Genomic DNA, 21,855 nt, shown 5'->3' on the forward strand with positions numbered 1-21,855 from the left:
CAGATCATGATCATCTCCCTGGACATAATCACTGGAAGATACGGGTGTATCTAGAAGTGAGAATCATGAAAAGCTCAATTTTCTGGCTGTCATCAAAGTTATGTGCATGACACTTGAGGTTTATCTGCTGGCATACAGGTGGATTATGTCAGGAAAAGTGATAATGTTTATTAAAATGGTAGGAGAAGTTACTTTTTTCACTCAAGCTTTTTAAACAGTGTTTAGGGAAGAGAAAGCATATAGGACAAACACTGCAATGGAGCAAGCTCTGAACAACTTTGTTTTTAAACAAGTACATTTTCCTTTTTATTTCATAAGAAGTTTACTGTTGAAAAAATGGTATATATTAAAGCAAACACATTATACACATAGATTAAACATCAGATAGCAAAACTGTATGGAATGAGCGCTACTGGTTGTATTGTATAGGGTTTACAATCAAAGATATACTTAAAAACCCTCAAGAGTTAATGTACTTTCAAGGTAAATTAGGCACAAAATTTAGCTTGTAACTAGCTCTGCAAACATCTCACTGTGATTTCACTGATACAAAGTATTACAAGTGATCAAAAACATAAGCCGACTTTTTAAATTTTTAAAATTTTATTTGTACTATGTGCTGAAATAGTACAAATGTATACAACATTCCACCTTCGTTAAAAAAGCATGTACAGTAGGGACTATAAAGTACAGTCAAAGGTCTAAACGGGAAATTGCCCTTTTATTTGGGCTCAGAATTAGTATGGCATAATCTATGGCTTTGCTTTGTGGACGTATTTGAAACTGAGTAAGTCCTAAAAATATGGGGGGGAAAAAAGGAAGATATTTTCAATGACTTTGAGCTACAACAGAAATATTTTAAAGGAAATTTATTAGTAAGCAAACTAGCTGGTATCAGATGTATATGCCTCCCTCAGTTTTCTGTATAGTATGCAAGATACAATGTGAAATTTTAAAAAGTGAGAGACTATGTTGCCAAAAAAAAAAAAAAGAAAAAGAAATCTAAGGAAAAAAAATACCTTCAAGCAAAGGAACAAAATACCTTCAAATAATTTGGTGCAAGGTCTTAGCTTAGTCTGTGAATCATAATAAAATCTTTCCTCACAGAAAACTGTGGGATCTTCTAAATACACATATTAGAAAAGTGTTTGATTAAAATATCAGATTTTTTTTTTTAATCTTCGGTTAGCAAAATGTATTGCTGTGCTGAAAGTTGTCCTTTTTTGCTCATTTAAGACAAAACCCATTATGATTGCCACAGAACTATGAGGAACAGCATACTTTCTCGGGGTAATTTTTACTGCATCATACAGGAATTGCTTAATAGGTAAAAATAAACATCTTAAAGTCTTAATGCTGTTTTTTGATTAGCAGAAACACAAAAAGGAATGCACTGAAACAAGATGATAAAAAAAGTGTATCATGCAGTATTTTGGTTTCGTGTATACAGTATCTCAAACCAATGATGTGACTGAGGGGTGGGGAGTTTTAATGTATTACATTCACATTTAGAATTAAAACTGTACGTGAAGGCAAACTGTGGAAACGTGAAAAGCACCGGGATGCTTAACAGAAGGGTGCCAGATGTGTTATTGTTTCTAGCATGCAGAGCTAATGCTTGAAGGCCTATCACAGCAGTGTGAACTCCTGCTACTTCTAGTTCTTTACATTACTGCTTTGTACGTGCTGGCTGCGGTCTGGCCGCGGTCAGCAAGTGCTGTATGGCGCTAGGAAATCAACCCACAATCTCTGCAGGTTCAGTGACCAACTTAGAGCCATCCCATGCTGTCTTGAACTGTTCAGGAACCGGAAATTCTTTCTGGTAGGAAACAAAAGCAACAATGATGATTAAATAAACAGCGGATACCTCATGAAAACTGGTGGAATACTATTAGTGCTACATGACTGAGAAAGCATTGATAGCTCAGACATGCTGGGATTAGAGAAAAGCCTTCTTCATTACCCTAGGAAGCTATTTTACAATGCCACACAGGAAAAAGCCCGATTGCTACCCGGTTTCAAATAGCCTTGGTATGGTACTTACTTTGCAATAATCCCTCTCACACCATTATCTGCATCAACTAAGTAAATAAGCCTCATGTCAGAAATGACTTTAGATTCCATCAGTGTCTGGGTTGGAAGACAGTGGAAAGGATTTAGATGTGGAGATTTAGCCAGAAGTCTAATTCTAAGGACAAAAGCAATGCTATAACATGGAAGAATAAAATAAAAAAAACCCCTATCATTTTAAGTGTGATGCACTTCAAAAGACTCGGCACCCTTTGTAGGGTATGCAAAATGAAGCAGAACATCAAATAAAGTCTCCTTCCATTCTATGAATTCAGTGAAATGATGGGAGATGTCATTGGCTATTTCTTTATACCCAGTAAACAAAAAATTATGTGAAGAGAAGGGGTGTTTTTTTCAAACCTCAAAGAAGTGTTTTGATAGCCAGTAATTTCAGATGCTACGGTGATTTTGAGGCGAGACTGACCAAAAGGGCTTTTTTAAAAAAAAGAAATAGGTGAATATGTGCCCACTGAAAATTATTCCCTTTTTAGTTATCTGAAGCTAGGCATCCAGCAGTCACTTTTGGAAATGTGGAGCACGAGAATTCTCATTACACATTTTATTTTATAAAGCTTAAAGTGCTCTATCCAAAAGAATTCCAGCCCAAAAGACTAACAAGAAGTTTAAGTTCAATGCACTGCAATTTCAACACTGGTCTGTTGAGGAAACTATGAAACTATTATAAGCATGCTTTGCCTGCATGATCCCTTGCTTGTCTGTGAAGTGGCAGAGCTTGTGTGTAAAGTGACTACTGGAAATGCTACTGGGCATAGTTTGAAAATCTTACTAGAACAGGAAAGGAACTGGGGAAATGCACCTATTTGAATGGCTTTTAAGGACATATGTTGAAAACAGTAGAAAGTACTACAGTTCCAACCCATGCAACAATAGCTTTAGAAAAGCCATGTATAGTATACTGTATTATTTCATCTGTAGAAGTATTTTATTTATCTTAGTTTTAGTGTCATCGTCTTCAGACTTAAGTGCTTTTCAGTGAAGTGAATTTCTTTCAAGAGATTACGTTTAGATAACAGAAAAGAAGATCAAATGGACAGGAGATGAAGCCACTATCTATCAGAATGGAAAAACAGAACATCATGTCTGATCTTCGAAATTACTTTGTGCCCCAGAAAATAAAGAGTTCTTCCTCCTGAGATACAGGCACATAGAAAACTCAATTATTTTGGATCATTTTTTGGGGACATAATATGTGTGGTGTGTCAGTTTCTTTCCTAGCAGCTTAAGTGCTATTAGATACCAAGACTATTATGGAATGGGGAGGAAAGCTTTAAAAATATCTCACTCACATAATCACCATCTTGGGGGATGAGAATGTTCATCTCGGATGACTTGGCACTCACAATCTCACAATCTAATGATTCCTCACTGAGGTAGATGTGGCAGCCTTCTGTTTTGTTAATAGAAATGGTTGGCACTTTCCCCATCACCTGCAAAATAAAATCTACTTAGCATCAAATCTTAAAGTGCACACAGAGATACTGTTAATAAAATCCTCATTGCCTTCCAGGTGTAATTTTGGCCACTAATATCTGATCTATGTGTTGGCTGCCTGTGTGATGCTTATATTTGACTTGTTAGACACTGTGAAAATTTTTGGTGGTGGTAACGAAGACCTGTACACAACAGCAAACTTGTAATATACAGCAAGCTTTTAATATAGTTTGATGAAAGTGTTTCCCTGATTCTCTCTAATTTCAGTGACACTTTTGTGCTGATATTTAGGCAGTGTTCACCTTGTTCATCAGTGAGAACTGGCTAAGAAATCAAACATGTAAACTCCAACCCAATAAGGGCAAATGAAAGACCCCAGCATACAGTAGTACTTAACAAGGGATTTGTAATATGTTCTGAAGACTTCAAAGCTTTTCCAGCATACGATAGGAAAGGGTTTCTATCCCCTTCAAGCAAGCTACAGTTCTAAAAAAGCACTAAGATCAATTTAATTAAATCTCCAAAGATATTTCTTATGTCACTTTAAAAGCAAGCACAAGATTTACTTGAGGGGAGAAAGGGAAATCTCTTGTTTACAATTGTACAGATTAAAAGATTTCTTCATGGCTAACAGGCTGACTCACTGGTTGTCAATAAAAATTCCTCCTTCTCCTGCCCTCTCTAGCAAGGACAGCAATGTACTCTGGACAATGCATGAAAACGGCAAAGATTATTCTGAGCCATAAAACAGTAACAGCATGTGACAGATATGTACTTGTTAATGACAGTGTATCCCATCATTCAGGTTAAGAATATCTTTTCAGCTTCAGTTCCTTAACTGTGACAGTAAACAAAGAACAAGTGGTCTGTCTTCTTGCATCCCACCCTGATACTGAAGTCTGATCTATGTAATGGATCAATGCATCTTAAACTTTCTTTTCTTAAAGGGGTTCTCATGCAATGGAAGACAAAAGGAAGGTGTGTTTAATAAATTTTGCAAACATCTGGCAAGAAAAAAATACCACTGAGATAAAAGAGTGCCAGGCAGTACGGCACTGAAGCAACTATTTATAGCCAAATCTGTAGGATGAATATACTGAAATTTGTTGCATTAACATATCATGTGTTTGGAAATTATAAGATCAGGTCTTCAAAGTACTGAGAAAATGGAGGTGCTTAGCACTTGTCATACACAAACCCTGTGGAAGCTGCCTGATTCAAGCAGCATACAGCATATGACCAGACTGTGCCTTCTTAAGTGGATCCCCACTCTGCTCCACTGCATGCATAGAAACCTTATGCAATATTCATAGAGCATGATCAATTTTGATTCTAAGAATTTTGATTCTTAGGAAAGATATTTCCTCTTTATTTGAGTATTAACAAGCTGTGGTTTTGCTATGCATGACATATGAATTTTTCAGCTTTCACAGATAGTTTTAGAGGTAACGATAAAAATAGTCGAATTATTTAAGAACTGCTCAAATAAATGCCTGGGGTCTTTAACTGACCAGCTCTGCCATAAGAAGACGTAGTGATCATGAATAAACTGCTTGTTACAGTTCGGAAGATGATGCACAGTTGGTAGCAACGTCAGTCACTTGCACAAGGTTCAAAACATAAAAACCCATCTTGCTATAACTCCCTGTGGTGGCTGTGCCCAGCAATTCTGAAGCATGGGGCGGGACTGCCTATATTTAATGTCATGCAGCAGGCACAGCCATTTACTCAAAAGACCTCACTTTGAAGACTGGCAGTTTGGTATAATTAATAAACATTTAATTTCTTTTTCACTTAAAATAATACATCCTGAAGTCCCTTCCTGAGACTAGGTCATGTGTGTTGGACACAACCCAGTATTACAGCCGGGAGTCAGACCTCTTTGGAATGGGATGAATGAAGTGCTGTAAATGTCAGGCAGACTGTCTGTATTTTGAACCAGACAAGTGTCCACCATAGAGAGGGCAATGTATAGATTTAAAGTACATCTATTTTCTTTTCATGAGAACCACAAGGAAGATGATCTCTGATTAATCTTTCTGCAGGCAAGTAAGTCCATTACTTGGTCATATAATGTGTCACGTTGCTGGCTGGGGAGATTTTTCATAATCCTGTCACCTACTTTCACTTTGTATCATTTAGTTTACCTTGACAATCTATTTGAACATTTCCATTGAGAGGATAAGAAAAGAAAAAAATCTTCTGCGCTTAGAAATCAATTAGCTAACTCCCAGAATTTGTTCTCTAAGCACCACTGAACTTTCAAGTGCTAGGAGCTATTTAGCACGAAAGCAAGCAGATTAGGGACAAAAGTAACAATTCTTACAGTGTGTATATCTCTCAGCTTCACCAGAACCAGAAGGCAGTGGGCTATGGGGTGTTTGTTCAATGACAGTTGATAGTTTTCATAGGCATTTTCTAAATACGTCAGCAGAATTTAGTGCATATAAAGATACATTTGGATGCATCTATTTCTTATTTTTGTTGTGCTCTGTGAGTTTTTAAAATCTCTTGTAGCTACATGGTTTTTTTCCCTCTTGTTCTCTGTCTATCTTTGTGTCGCAAATAGATATTTACCTGAATCTGAATATCCCTGGAGTTGATCACTTCCACGATTCCCACAACATTGTCAAACACAAGGCCAAACTTTTTACAGTTGTCTAAAATAAAAGCAATCATAAATAAGAAAGGCAAGACAAAAGCAAATACTTGCACACCTGCTACATTAAGTATGAAAATTCCCAGTCTGGCACTGCATAGCTCAGTGTAATCAATCCATTAAAATGAATGGAATGATTCAGATGCATTATTAATCACATAAGTCATTATTTTCAAGATTGGCATTTAAAGCCCAGCTGAGCTATCCACTCACCAATAGTAATTGAGTTGATTTTTCCTTTTATCTGAAGTGTAGATTTGTTACACTTGAAAATGTAGGCCACTTGCTTGAGTTCAGTGTTGTTAATGACCAGGTCATTCTTATCCTCTTGATATTCCTATTTCAAAAGAAAGTTTATTTAATTGGTTGTTTTTAACCAGCTAACAGTCAGACAGAGTTGAGTACAACTTATCCTCGAGTCATTGCATCTTCTGATACAACAGAGCAATATCCTTCCTGTGGCTTAAAATCCTAATCTGCTTGGTGATCAGATAACTCACCTAATTCACCCTTAGATGACACATGTATATTTTAGAGCTGCAGAACTGGAGAACTTAGCACAGACCACAACCAAAACCATTAATTTTGTAGCGAAGACATTGTGCTCACAACAACTTAAAAGGCACTCACAAAACTGTAGTTTGGTTCCCATCTAATTTAGACTGTCACCTTGAAGAACAGAGCAAGTTTTTCTTTCCCAAACGTTATATAGTGTTCAGTACAGCGTATTATGAACAAGTACAGGCATTACCACATACAATAAAGGAGCAATAGGTAAAGAGATTTCCTTTCATTATGAAATATGAAAGGATAATTTCACTCCATGGATGTCCAGGAAAGGCTAGGGATCCACAAGGAAAGTTCCAGGCATTAGAAGAGTAAGGCAACATGACACAGGTAAATGGTGACTTCACCTTATGCAAACTCAGCTCCACAGTAGTGACTGTCTATATAACCTTCTGTATGACTATGCATATTCTTTCCTCCCTCTGTTAACCAACACAGCCAAATCAATTTTCATTCATAGATTCTTTGGTATATGCCTACATAAATTAACACCCAAACTTTAAGCAAATCTCTCTTTTCCATCTACAGATGGAAACTACTTTTAAGCATGGGAAACATGCTTGCATGGAAAGAGCAATGAAAAATAAATATGTAATTCCATCAGATAAGGTATCTGGAAAAAGTGGTCTGTGGTAACACTGTTCTCCCTTGCTTGCAAAAATGTCCTGCAAGAAGAGATTTTAATTGGAGTTCTCTACTGGACTTGTTTCCCTGATTTTGCAAGGAGTTTATATACTGTTTCTGACATTCTCCAGTGGGACGAAATAATAAGTGATTCTCAGAGAAAAATGAATTAATTAAAGATGCTACAGAATAGTAGAAGTTAATCTGTAGCAAAGCAGAGAAGCTCAACATGGTTTGCAGTGTGCCAGGGTGCAATTCAGAGGTGTAACTGAACTCACCACTCTCCACTTCTTTCCCTCTAGCTCCAAGACAGGGGCATGGCTCTGCTGTGGGGAATTTTTGGGAGAGGTGGGACTTGGAGTATGGCTTTTTGTTGGAGAACGAACAGATGGACCTTGGGCACGTAGGCTGGGGTTCTTGTGAGTCTTCTGGTCATCAGAGACATGTCGAAGCCCTAAAGAAAAACAAAAAACAAGAGTGATTGTGAAAGAGAGTCTATTTTCCAGTCCTAAGAGTGTTCATATTTAAGCATGAAAGGTTTATTTGTAATTGTGTTAAATGATTCTGTGAATTTGCATGCTTTATTTTCTCAAGGTTTACCTGGGTAATGACCTAAAGTGTAACTACCAACACACTTTTAGCAATTCATATAAAACCTACTGTGGACGGACTATCTTAGCATCTTACAACAGGAAAGCATACAATGTCTTCTAGTCTCTCTCTGTCTGTAGCAAGCCCTGAGAGCTTGTTCTGTCATGTTTTTCCATCCACAGAATGAAGGGGTTTTTTTCTAATTTATGACAGTATTTGACCTATCCCTGTATATCTATCATATGTATTTAAACTAATAGGCATTCACTTTAATTACAGCTGTCCAGTATTAATATAAGAAGCTTTACTATTGCACTCCACGCTGATCTGTGAGCCGTACCTTTCACATAACGCATTTTGACACAGGTTGGTACACTCAATGTGAATCAGAAAGAGGGATAAATCTTTATTCCAATTGCACCTTAGAGGTTAACAGCTACTGGGGATTGAAGATATACAGCTTGGCTGCCTTAAAATAAAAAAGGATACCTCTAAATAAATTGTGTGAATTTGAGGTGTGCCGAACTTATTTGGGTGCTGTTGCTTCTAAAGGAGGTTTTGATGTGCAGTCTTCTCCATCAGACCACTGCAAGCCTCAGAAAGATCTGAGTTACTTGAATGTGACTTAAAAATGCAGTGAGAGTTAGGTTAATACATATAATAGCTCTTGATGTAGTTTGACTCATGGGTCACAATTCAGTTTCTTTTCTCCTGACCTTTGGTGATTGCCTCTCCCTGGTTAAGCTGTGCAAACAGGGCTGAGCGAGCCGCAGTTCCTTCATCCTTTGCGGTTTCTGTATCAAAGACGGGGGGCGGTCCCGGGGGCGGTGGCGGCGGCGGCGGGGGTTGGGAAAGGCACGACCCGCTTGTTAGAACAGATCGCATAGACATGGGTGATGCGACAGGACCCTGTGTGAGATAGATGGAAATTATTTACATACTGAGTTTCAAGGAACACTGTATCATGATAACTTTTTTTTATTGGCGTCCTTGGATGCTGTGAGTTCGGGTGGCTCTGGGCAGCCACAGGCTCAGAAGAATTTCTAGCCCCATAATCGAACGTAATCCTATGAATCCTTCCCTGTAACAGAGCTGGCAAGGCTGGAAAGACTGACGGTCCACACTGCTACCTTAGTGCAGAACTACTCCATCTGAAATATTTGTCTCAAGACTGATGTTAAAAATCTTTAATAGTAAAGATTCCATAATTTATTCCAGTGTTTACTTACATAAAAGGGAAAATGTCTCCTTTTTTTTTTTCAGATACCAAGTTCAGTTACACGTATCTTGGTGTGCATTCAGAAATGTACAGAAAATGTTTTGATCTAACACAAGCAACTGGGAGGGTCATGAACTGTCAGTTATGCATATGGAACACACTGAATTGTATGCAAGATGTAAAATGTTATTCTTTGGACTGTTCAAGTCATCTGCAAAGACTGAAATACCACAGAATGTAAAAGTGACTCAAGTCTCTTGATTCTGAAATTCAATATTTGAGTTTTTAGTTCGATTTATCAAGTTCTTTTTTCTATTTTTTTTCAGTTGCAGGAGATCACAGCACACAAGTTATGAGTGAAGGGGGCCTTGGCAAAGTAACTAATACAATCTTTCAGCTTGCATAATCAAAAGTACATGTTTTGGTCTGAATTATAATGCCTAAATAGAATATGATCAAAAAGACAAAAAATACTAGTAATGATCTGACTAAAATTTTATGATAATATCCCAACATCCTAATTATAAGTGTTAGACAGAATCTAAGAATCACTTTTGCTGTCTTGCCACTGAGTGTCACTCTGATCCCAGCTCTCTGCAGCACAGAAGGGACTTTTAAAAGAACCATTGAGAAAATTAGATTGGTTCTGATGAATTTAGCTGGCTATACAGACATTGTACATTGCACCAGCAGATATTTATAAGGTGGGCAGATACAATGAGAAAAGTACAGTGACTTACAAAGTCACAGCTTCTCTAACTGGCTACCTTTGTTAGGAGATACAGGTTGTTAAAAGTGCAACCCTGGTAATCCATACTAGAAATAGATATTGCTTAGCTGGCCTCAGAGGATATTTTTAACAATTTATGATACTACTACTCCTGCTTTCCACTAAACTGAAACAGCAAAGTGTCTGTCTGGTTTATGCATCTCACAAGAGTAAAAACTGTAGCTATTTTTTAAAAAGTAAACTTGTTCTGGCCTGTAATACCAAACTGATAATGGAAAAAGGACTGAGGTGCATATGCTCCTTTTTTATTTACTCTTCAGACATACTTAAAATAAAAAAAAGGATCCAAGATCTCCTAAGGGAATAAGCTCTCTTCTATGCTATTAAATCTTTTGATCAAGCGTAAACAAACGAGAAGAATCTCCTTTTGGCATTGATTATAATTTGTTGTCAAGATATACTGGAATTGAAGTGGACTGCTTTTAGAGACATTCCATTTTTGCATGGAAGCATTTAACTCAGCGTTTCTGCTTACATAATTCCTAATTACAGGTTATTGTTTTAGGCTGGGGACAACTTCTTCACTGGGCCCCCAACTTATAGTGTCTGTCTCCCTGCCTCTGCTAATACCAGTAATGTTATCTGCAGCAGAGTCAGCAGAACAGTGAATTATTATAATTTAAAAAAAAAAGAGTGTAAGTGGATTTAATGGCACAATCAGTTGTTGCTGCCTGAGGTGCAATACAGATCTTCCCTTTCTGTTGCCTGCAACCATAGCAACTGAATCCACTATGTCCTGGTTATCCAGAATTATGAACATTGCATTTGTGGGGCTTTTTAAAATACTTAGATACCCAGGAACGGCACTCACCGTGCACAGTGTGAACATGTAGTTATGAATTATGTATGCTTTATGGGAGGAGATTAATAGCAGTGGTTAATAACTTTAAGTCTGAGATAAAAATCTGCTTGCCTAAACTCCAGACTGACATCTCATTTCTCAAACATACCTCATTGCTTCCACCTGCACAAATACAGTGCTGTGGTTTTCCAGAAACTTGTGTCCGTAAGACTCACATGTTGATTTGGAATTAACACCAACTAAATTGTGCAAAGGCTGCAAAGATGCATTAGAGAAAAAAAAAAATCTGGAAGTTATCTGGGTATTCTGGACACAACAGAGAGTGGTGGGTCACTGCCAGTCTCTCTGCTTAAAGTGTCAAACTGAAGGCCATCACAGATCATGCAGAAGACTCCAGGCTCAAATGATGCTGCTGAGTAGTGCATCAAAGGCAGTTTCCCAAATGGCAACTGAAGTATGGGAATATCTATGTAACTGAGACGGAAGCAAAACTCAGAGGGATTTATCTGTGGAAGTGGATAATCTCTCTCCCTGAACTCTGAAAGAACTATCTTGTGAAAGTACAGACAAAAGGAAGGATTTTAAATACAACAATTCGGTTTGGATGTGGTTTTGTATGACTGGAGAATGTCTTATTTACTTTTAAGAAAGAGAAGAGTTAGGAAAGGATCTGGGAAAGCATCTTTCCCATATAGAGCAGTACTGATGAAAAAACAAGTCTAGTCAAAAATCTCAATGCTTGACCTGAAGAGTGAAGACCTTCTAGTCCTTTAAGTGGGTTTCAAGAGTAAGAAAAAAATTTACTCATTGAACTCATGCTGCCCATCTGCCTCCTCTTTTCTTTACAATCCTGGTCCCTCCACCAACATCAGTGGTTATCTCCCCTGAGCTCAAAAGATTTGACAGGAATCTGAAACATGAAACATTTGACAGGAAGCTGAACACGAGCCAGCAGTGTGCCCAGGTGGCCAAGAAGGCCAATGGCATCCTGGCCTGGATCAGGAACAGTGTGGCCAACAGGTCCAGGGAAGTGATCCTTCCCCTGTACTCAGCACTAGTGAGGCCAGACCTGGAGTGCTGTGTCCAGTTCTGGGCCCCTCAGTTCAGGAAGGATATTGAGGTGCTGGAGCAGGTCCAGAGAAGAGCAACGAGGCTGGTGAAGGGACTCAAGCACAAGTCCTGTGAGGAGAGGCTGAGGGAGCTGGGGTTGTTCAGCCTGGAGAGGAGGAGGCTCAGGGGAGACCTCATCACTCTCTACAACTACCTGAAAGGAGGTTGTAGCCAGGTGGGGGTTGGTCTCTTCTCCCAGGCAACTATCAGTAAGACAAGAGGGGATGGTCTTAAGCTCTGCCAGGGGAGGCTTAGGTTGGATATTAGGAAGAAATTCTTTACAGAGAGGATAATCAGGCATTGGAATGGGCTGCCCAGGGAGGTGGTGGATTCTCCATCCCTGGAGGTTTTTAAGATGAGACTGGATGTGGCACTTAGTGCCATGGTCTAGTAACCATGGCAGTAATGGATCAAGGGTTGGACTTGATGATCTCGGAGGTCCCTTCTAACCCAATTGATTCTATGATTCTATGATTCTATGATTCTACGATTTTAGGTTAGATCTAATTAAGAACACAGAAGCTGTCACAAGGTCTTGGAAGACACCTGAGTTTCAGACACCCTTCCCACTTTTCCTCTTAATTTTGTGCAGTTGCAGAAATAGAGAGATGGACCAAAACTTGGTTGTTAACTTTTCTCCTGCATGATAAATTCCTGTCTAGATTATGACCTCAGTTATAGCTGCAGAAGCTAACAGATATTGTATCATGATATTTTTAATTATGTCTGAACATCTATGGCCATTCTGGAAACTGCAAACAATTTAAATCATAAATTAGGCCAGGCAAAATTGAAGGACAAATCAAAGGAAAAAAGACCACTAAAATACAGGGTGGAACTAACTGCTCCACTGTAAATCCACCATCTTATAGCACGGACACATCCAGTAGGACCATCCCCCATTGAAATAGAACAGCATGAAAAAGACAGACAAGTCTCACTAATGAGGAACCATACAGAGACTTGCTGTAAAGAGGGGTTCAGTCTTACTCTGGCTTTCGTCTTCTTTTCTTTGCCATTTTGATTTACGTAACTGAAATCAAACAAACATTCAAGTGAGGTGAAATTCTTTGTGAGAAAAGGGGGCAGAAAGCACAAAGGGAACTAGAAAGGCAGAAAACACGTTTCACTTCTTGCATTCCCTGCATGCCAGGAAGATGGGACCTGTGCTGCACTTAAACACACTGATGTAAAGAGCAGATTTAAAATCAGTCTAGTGAAGTGGTTCCAGGGACTTTCTTTTTTGATTAGTTTTGACCTCTATTAATACATAAACCTCCAAGTTACCAACCTAAGTCACTGGCAACTACTTTGCTTTCCTTAGTCACCTTTCTAAGACTGCTTAGACCCTCAGATTCTAGAATATTTCTGAACCAGGCTCTTAAACTGTTCTGGTATCTGGTAATATGTGTGTATAATCCTATCCAATTTCAACTAAAGTGCCCTTCACAAAGTCCATTCATTTCTGTTCTGTACAGGGCAGTGTTTGTGAGAGCTGCCTGGAATAAAATAGCGTGTTACGTGCCCACAAAAGTTCATCTAGCCTAAAGCAGCAGGTGCTTACCAGCTTTGCTATTTGCAAACAACTCTTCAGATTAACTTCAAGCAGATGTTAACGACAGTGTGTCTTTACACAAAGAGTATTAAGAGCCATTTGGACCGCAAAGGCGGTTATTTGCAAGCCGCCTTTCTTCCTCTTTTATTTCAGCTGTTTGCCTCAGTAACAGCTGCTGTTCTCAGTGCCATGGTGTCTGTAGACACCACGTGGAGTTATACTGATAGCCCACTGTTCCCATTAATATGTTGGTGTGGTCATTTTTCCATAATTTACAAATACGCCCCTTGTAAGACCTATCAGGAACAGATAGTGTCAGCCTTACTTTCTGAAAAGGTAACACAAAAATAACCCATAACTTTTAACCTGCTAGCTTTGCATCACAGTGAACTTGGTGTGCTTTAAAACTTACTCTCAGAGCTTTCTGAAATGGGGAAACACCTAATTCTCGGAGTAAGGTCCTATCAAGAAAAGGAGATGTGGGCCCTGTGACCATAGAGTAAGAGTTCTGTAGGGCATGAAACATTCCAGAAATTTCCTCCCAGGGAAAAAGAAGTGTCTTCGGCTTCAACTAAACCACACTCTGAATCAGGTGGCAGGAATTGGTCAGGGATTGATCCTTGCTGGATAGTTTTGAGCCATCTGCAGAGAGACCCAAGGGCCTCCCACTGACTGTGGCACAGTAACTTCCTCTAGGGACAGTGTCTGATGCTGCTCATGGAGCTGGGTCTGATAAATGCATTGTTATCACTGTGCAAGGGTTTGCAGAATTCCAGTACAGCCTCAAAGTAGGTTGTATTTCTACCTTTATCTTGTACTACTGGCAGATGGGTGATGTACTCCCCTTTTACCTCCATGCTGGCTACCTATCTTGCTCACTGGAAGAAAGAAAGACTGTTTATGTCGAGGCAGCTGGCTGGTTGAAATTCATCTATCTCAAATCTCATTAATTCCCTTGAAATTACAGTAGAGCTGAGCAAAGCCCTTTGCTTGTGAGAAGCTAGGCCTTGTTGAACACATTTTTCCTAAAGGCTTCCTTACCCCAGAGCACAGGGCAACAGCCAGTCTTGTTAGAGAAATGAAATGCTGCTCATACATAACACAAGTGCTCTGGATGCCATACTGTCACTAATTTTTGGTGGCAGCTTGACGTGTCTTTAGGTCTAAACCCAGCTACCGAGAGACTAAGAATTTCTTTTTATGTCTTATCGCAGATGTTACTATTTCCTGAGCTATTCTTGCTGAACAGCTCCCTGGGTTAGCCTTCCATGTCACTGTTACTATATTTGTAGTATCGTAGCAGCAAGGAGCCCTAGTAAGAGGCTGGTATCTCTGGGGATATGAGGGGCTTACGTGCCAGACCCTGTACAAACACCCGTGATGTTCCTCTGTGTTTATCCAGCTTTCGGCTGACACAGTGCAGTGCGGAAACCGGAGGGAATAAAGTTCTTGTGGTGGGAACCTGCTGTGGAGCGTTTGAATGAACATGTATTTCTTGCAGCTGCAGTGGTTGATTTTACTCAGAAGGTTATAAACATCTACCTAATGCATATAAATAAACGATATATGCATTTATATGTGTGTATAGTATATAGTACCTATTTTATTAGCCATTCCTATTAAGAGGTAAGTACCTATTTGCAGCTGAGGCAACAGGTGGCTTATATAGAGGTCATGAAATCCCTTCCTTAATTTATTGCAAAGCCTTCTTTTCATGGCAGCAGATAAACAGGAGTCCTAATGGGGAATACATTCTTCTAAAAAAAAAAAAAAGGATATCCCTGTTTTCTCCCCCTTCCTAGTAATCACACCTAAAATGATTACAGCATTCTGTATTGTTCTTTCCATACATATGCACAGACAAAGACAAGAATCATGAAGCTCAAAATATCACATATCAACCTCTGGGAACAGGTGGACTGTGACTCAGGGGCACAGAGCTCTTGTTAAGGTGTTTTTTTGTGTAAAAGTAGCTTAGCACAACAGTTCTATTACCTACTGTATTTAAGCCACCTGTCTGCAAGGGGTTATGCTGCCCTGAGATCTGCAATTCACTGGATGAAACAGCTGACTTACAGGGCCTGTAATCTTTGTGAGTTAAAACACAAAACAACAAAAACAAGGCCAGGTCCTTTTCTCGTTACCAGATCTCAACAGAGTTATTTATCTGTAGAGTTTTCAAACTTTGAAGGCTCCTGTAATACACTTGTGCCATTTATCACCTGCTCAGGACTTTAAAATGATGTTTACATCTTCAGAGGTACCCAACCAGAAATGCTTTACACAGCCATAGTCTTCTAAATCATTTGAGAACTGTATAATACTGTAATTGCCAACAAGTAATGTGCTCCAATGGGCAGATTCAACCATCTTTTACTTACATAAAAATTCAGTTAAAAAGAAGACCAATCCCTTTAGAAAGATAGTAAAAGTTTTAGTAGATGTACCTTTCCCTTTTTCATCCAGCTTGCATACTTTCAGTTTTCTTTTTCCTTTCCCTTTTCCACTGGAACTAGGTTGCATTATGTTACAGGTCATGTGGCATTTGACAGCTGTTGTCAAACAAGCCTCTCCCAGGTTCTCCCTTAACATGTCTCAATGGTGTTTGGTCACTAATGTTAAGAGAACACCACTGACACACAGTAAAGACAAATATTTTCAGCCATTATTGGAATAAGAGAGTAAAACCACTTTCTTTCAAAGGGGCGGGGATGTGATTGAGCAAGTCTCCACCAAAGAGGCAACTATTATGGAGTTGCCAGGATGGCTGGTTTTTTAACTGTGTACCAAAAACCAGAACACTGCCTATTCTCTGGGAAAGTAACACTTGCAATTAAAGGATGAATTTTTTTTCAACAAAAAAGTATAAGAAAATAGGAAAAGGGAAGGGTAGAAAAAGAAATGGAAGGGATATAGAAAAGGAGAGAAAAGGCTATGACTGAGAAAAATTGAGCACTCCAAAAATATCTCCATCTCATCCAAGATACAGGCATATAAATCGGGACATCTGTGCTGCCCTTACTTCTATCAGAATGAGGCCCCTGGGATTGCAGTTGTGGCTGTGGCTGGAATTTGGCACAACAGTTTTGACCTTTAGCTTTAGTGAAGTGGCTCAGACGATGGCTGCTTGATAAGTAGGTCAAACTAAACACAGCATAGAAGAGATACTGGACAGACATTAGGAGGCTTTCGCCTGCAGAAGTTGGTCTTGTGCAGCTTGTTCACCTCAGTTTTGGTAGAACAGGAGAGAGGCAGAGCCATTTTATAAGAAAATGTCTGGAGGTGATTATTTTAAACAAGAACGAAATGGTCTGCACTGAGACTACTGTAATTGCACTCAATCAGGAATTATGTAGGAATTATGACAGTACTTCTTGGTGTGGAGAATTCCAGCTTTTAAAGAATGTCCTTAGACTACTACGTAATGATTAATAAATATTTTTTAAAATGATATTTCAGGAAAAAAAAGACTTGAAAATACTCTATTGGCTTCAATGGAAACAGGATTTAAATAAATATTGATTGCTTGTAAAGATGTGCAGACTTCCTTGTAAGTTGTTTTGATTTGTAAAGGGGGGGGGAGGATTTCACTCATCACTTGAGTGAAATTCTATATTAGAAACTAAACACTGTAACAAAATTCACTGCTAATTTGTAAATATTTCCTGTTTGTAAATAAACTGCTGGTAAAATTTGCCCTAAATGACTACTGCATACAAAGAAGGAAAAGTTAACTACGGATCCACCTGCAACTGAAAGATCCAAGACAATTATCCTTGAGCAAGATTCGTTTCTTAACGCACATTTGATGTATGGAAAACTGCAGCAATCTCTGATTATTGCTGGTTGTTTTCTTGCTGCAAAGTTAACCTGCAGAAATAGGAGCAGAAGTTTCACTTCCCCCAGATTATTTATGCAGTCCTTGTCACAAACAAACTTTTTATTATTCTAAGAGCTGTTCATTTCTTTGCACCACCAAAAAAGAAATGGAGGGTCGAAGGAGGCATGCTTCAACAGCACCCATTCCTTAGGCAAAAAAAAAGGAAAAAAAAGGGACTTGTTGTTTATCAGTAAGAACTGAAAAAAGACAGGTCACTGTTACAGCTGTGGTGTACGTTGGTAAAGCAAAAACGACAATTGCTGCATAGGTAAAATGCTACCCTGGGCACTTAAAACGTTTCATTGTAACAACAGCTTTTTCATAAGACTCACTGACATCTGAGAATGTCACATCTGGTAGCAAATTAAAACAAATCTCCATTAGGTTGGTAATTGCTATTGTTCCCATTGTCAAGATGGCTAAACTGAGATGCAGTGAGTATAGTGAGCAGCCACTCACCCCACAGGGCGTATAAGGCAGAAGGCCACTTTACATTCAAAATAATGAACTACAGAATTACACTTTCAAGGAAATACTGTAGATTCATCTGATTTCCACTGACAAGCAGACTTTCTCTGATATATGCACAATCAATTAACGAAAATTACTATTTCATGGTGAAATTACATGGAACATTTTGCTCTCTGGGACAATCCTGCTCACAAACAAACATACTTTAAATATGTACTTTTCTTCTGTGAGCACAGTACCAACAAATATCCTAACCACATCCATCATGCCTTTAAATGTCTACAATTTACATAGGGCCCAGCTTTGTACCACCACTCCACATAAGTAGTAAAACAGGCTCAGATACAAAAGGTCTAAAGGTCCTTAACTACACTATTTCTTGGCTTTCGCCTTACACAGTCCCACACATTTCAATAGGATGTGCTTAAGAAGTAAAATATTGTCACACATGTTGGCAGAACCAGAGCCAAAGTGAATAAGGAGAGAGAACTGTGTTAGATCCCAAAATCTGTAAACATCTGGTTTTATCGCAAAATTCTTATAGAGCAGATAGAGGTAGCTGCTGCTGTCAGAGCTGACTGCTTGGCCAATATTTCAACCTTTTGCACCTGTTTTAGTGTCTGTTGTGTAATTTGTTAAGACATTTCTTTGTCTTTCCTTTATAGTATCTGCCTGTGTGCTTGCTGCCAGAGCCAGGAACACTTCACTCTATACACTAGTGATCTGTTCCAAGGTTGGCTGCAGCTGCCCTGTGCAGCTTGATGGAAGGGTACATGGGGGCTGGAAATGGCACAGCTTTGTGATAGTGCCATGGACCATGGCCAGAAATGTACACACCACAGACTACAGCACATATAGGTTAAGGGGCCAACTGCCCACTAAAATATCCTGTCCCCTTTTCTTTGGAAACCCAAGCATAGTCTGATTTAGGACGATGTTCCTGGGGTTTTCTTGCAGCTCAAGCTATGAGAATACAGCTCTGAGAGAAGCAGTAGTTAATATTCTTCTTGACTCTTTAGTCTCTTTAGAAATATCCAGATATGCTACTTAAGAGCTTTTTATAGAAACTTCAAGCATTGCTTTGTTGACTTCTGCAGATATGAAGAGTAAATGATCAGTATAATATACTTTTAAATCTGTACTTATGCAGAAGTTTCTCTTTCTCTCTCCATCTATAATAAAATACCATTTCTGCATCAATGTCTCCCTTTCAAAAATGTTCCATTTTGTTAACGCCTTGCCAAACTACTGCTTTTTCCTTTTTTTCTTTTTATGCATATACTGGGGAAGCTGCTGTGTGCAATGATTAACAACTGTGTCTGGAGTATATCTACAGCTTTTATGTATATCGTATTTCTGTCTAGACCCTGATTCTGCAGACCTTTATGCTTAACTTCACACGGCGTGAATCTGTGACTTTCATTCTCACTTCAAAATGTGTAACAAAAATGAAATTATCACTTGAGTAACTCATTGCTTTCTTGAATGTATTTGTTACCAAGCTTCATAGAAATATTTAAACCACATTTCAACAAGCTCTTTAAACAACATGCTAACTTACTGGATTCTAATTTCCTTATACTCACATTAAGTAAAACTTTAAAAAATATATACATCCATAACAATGTGCTTGTAATTTAATCTTTCGGACTGACATCACATGAATGATAATTTAAATAAGCCATACTGCCAAGAAAACTTCCAGATATGAGTAATATCCAAAGTGAAGTGATATTAGTACTTTAAATGCAGTGATACTATGCTTAATATGAATAAACAAGTCACACTTAGATTTGCATTCAGCAATTTCTTGCACAACTAAAGAGAGGAAAATATAAATACATGATGGCTGAGATACTGGTTTTAAGACCAGTCAAATATAATCTGTAACAGCTACACTTCTGAATAAGATTACCAGTACTCAACAGCACTGAGAGCTTCTCCTGTTTGATCAAATGGCTGTAATCAGCCCCTATCTTATAACACTACTTCCATGCTTGTAAAGTTCTATTAAAGATTAAAATTATTCTTTCCCTGTTTTAATAAAACTAAATTTGTCCCAGGTTCCTCAGATTAATTCAGCTAACAGGGCATGACAATTTCTTTTCCTTATCTAATAATAATTTAAAAATCATTAGCTCTTCTCACATTCACTGTTTGTAATAGAGTAAGATGTAGTAAGACATTTAGTACTAAATAAAGAATAATATTTTATATTTTAAATTTTTACTACAGAAACCTACAAAGGAGCAAGTAATTCCAGTCTTCTAATTTATCATGTTTGAACATTTCTGCATTGCTTCAGACTAGGAAGTGCACACAGATCATGGTGTCTCCTGTATTTGAACGAGCACTTGAAAACTTGAGTACTGTAAGGACTTGTACAATGTCTAATGAAGGGTATGAAGAGAAAGCTGCATATTCTGTTGCTGAGCACAAGTATTCTCTTACATGGTTATCACCTCCATAGAGGGACAGATAAAGCAACTTTTCCAGGTACCACAGAATCACAGAAAGGTTTGGGTTGGAAAGGACCTCAAAGATTATCTAGCCCTGCCAGGGGCTGGGACACCTTCCATTAGATCAGGTTGCTCAAAGACCCATCCAACCTAGCCTTGAACACTTCCAGGGATGGAGCATCCACAGCTTCTCTGGGAAACCTGTCCTAGTGTCTCATCATCCTTGTAATAAAAAATTTCTTTCTTATATTCAGTCTTTCAGTTTAAAACTATTGGCCCTTGTCCTGTCATTACAGGCCTTGGTAATGTCTTTCTCAGTCTTTCTTATAAGCCCACTTGATATATTGAAATGTTGCAAAAAGGTCTCTATGAAGTTTTCTCTTCTCCAGGTGAAAAAACCCCAACTGTCTCAGCCTGTCTTTATAGGAGAGGTGTTCCAGGCCTTATTCCATAGAACCATACAATAGCTGGGGTTGGAAGCGACATTAAAGATAATCTGAAAGCCCTATTTTGCTTCCCTGTGTTCCTGAGTTCTTAAAATTGTTTGGTGTGGGAATTAAAATGATGGCCTACATCAATCCTCTGAACAATCATTCAATCAAAAAAAAATAATATTTCCATACACAGAAGAAATTATAAATCTGGTGTGAAAGACTGCATGTGCAAGTATGTGGTAAGTTTAGGAGATGATATCAGCAAAGAGTTGGCTGATTACATTTTTAATATACTTCAGAAACTCTCCTATCCTGATAATAAACATGAGTACATTATTAGAACAATATAGAACACTGCATCAATGTAGACAGTGGACATAAACTCTTACACTTATACCCAACAGAAAATTAATTTTTCATGTTTATACTTCTCTTAGAGAAAAATAGTAATTGCTATCATCTCTCTATGCATCTCAGATGCAACACACAGAGGAATAAGTAATTAGACATTGTTACATTTACTCTCTCTCTTTGTATTTCAGGAATTATTTCTGTATGTCTAATATAACAGTTGTATAAAGCTATCTTTCTATGAAGTAATAAATTGTTATGCATCTCTTGTGTTTCTTTTTCCTGTTATTAAATCTTTCTGTTCAGATTCTTTCCACCTCTTTCCATTCTTCTCCTTTCCTTGCCATGTTCCCCCAGTTCTCCTTTAGTTTAACATGTCCTTCAATTTTTTGTGGCTTGTTTTTGTTCCTACCTTCTACTGTAGCAGGCATGGAGAATTATGTCGGCCTCGCCTCACCATGTGCAGCTGAGGGTTATGACTATAATCACCCCAAATAATTCTTCCCTCTTCCTCCAAACCTGTACCATAATGGCCTGACACATCTTCACCCATCTTTTAAACTTTTACTGGCTTGGTTGGGACGTCCATGGACCATGACTTCTGTTCCTGGCCTAGATATTTATTTTTCCTGAGCTAATGACCTGCATTAAAAGTCAAACTGGTTACTTGCATTTTACAGTTGTTCTTGAAGAAAGAAAGAAAGAGTACTTACAGTTTTACTCCAGGTGAGACCTGTGGTATGATGCTCTTTGATATAAGCTTGAAGCTCAGACCAGATGTTCAGATATGACTTCACCCAATCAACATGGCGTGTGTCACT

General features: G+C 38.5%; 1 protein-coding gene across 2 annotated transcripts in view; it reads right to left on the reverse strand.

Annotated features, from left to right (window-relative positions):
• Positions 1-277: 277 nt before the first annotated feature.
• CAP2 (cyclase associated actin cytoskeleton regulatory protein 2) overlaps positions 278-21,855 on the reverse strand; it is a 68,708-nt gene continuing 47,130 nt past the window's right edge. For both annotated transcript variants that reach the window (XM_064665060.1, XM_064665070.1), the window contains 7 exons: positions 21,748-21,853; positions 8,680-8,872; positions 7,651-7,826; positions 6,395-6,518; positions 6,100-6,182; positions 3,378-3,518; positions 278-1,819 (listed from right to left, as the gene is read on the reverse strand). In XM_064665060.1, the coding sequence (XP_064521130.1) occupies positions 1,736-1,819; positions 3,378-3,518; positions 6,100-6,182; positions 6,395-6,518; positions 7,651-7,826; positions 8,680-8,872; positions 21,748-21,853 (907 nt within the window). In that variant the 3' untranslated portion in view covers positions 278-1,735. The remainder of the gene's footprint in view (positions 1,820-3,377; positions 3,519-6,099; positions 6,183-6,394; positions 6,519-7,650; positions 7,827-8,679; positions 8,873-21,747; positions 21,854-21,855) is intronic.

This window comes from Pseudopipra pipra, chromosome 1 (genome assembly GCF_036250125.1).
Source record: "Pseudopipra pipra isolate bDixPip1 chromosome 1, bDixPip1.hap1, whole genome shotgun sequence".
NCBI classification, from domain to species: Eukaryota; Metazoa; Chordata; class Aves; order Passeriformes; family Pipridae; genus Pseudopipra; species Pseudopipra pipra.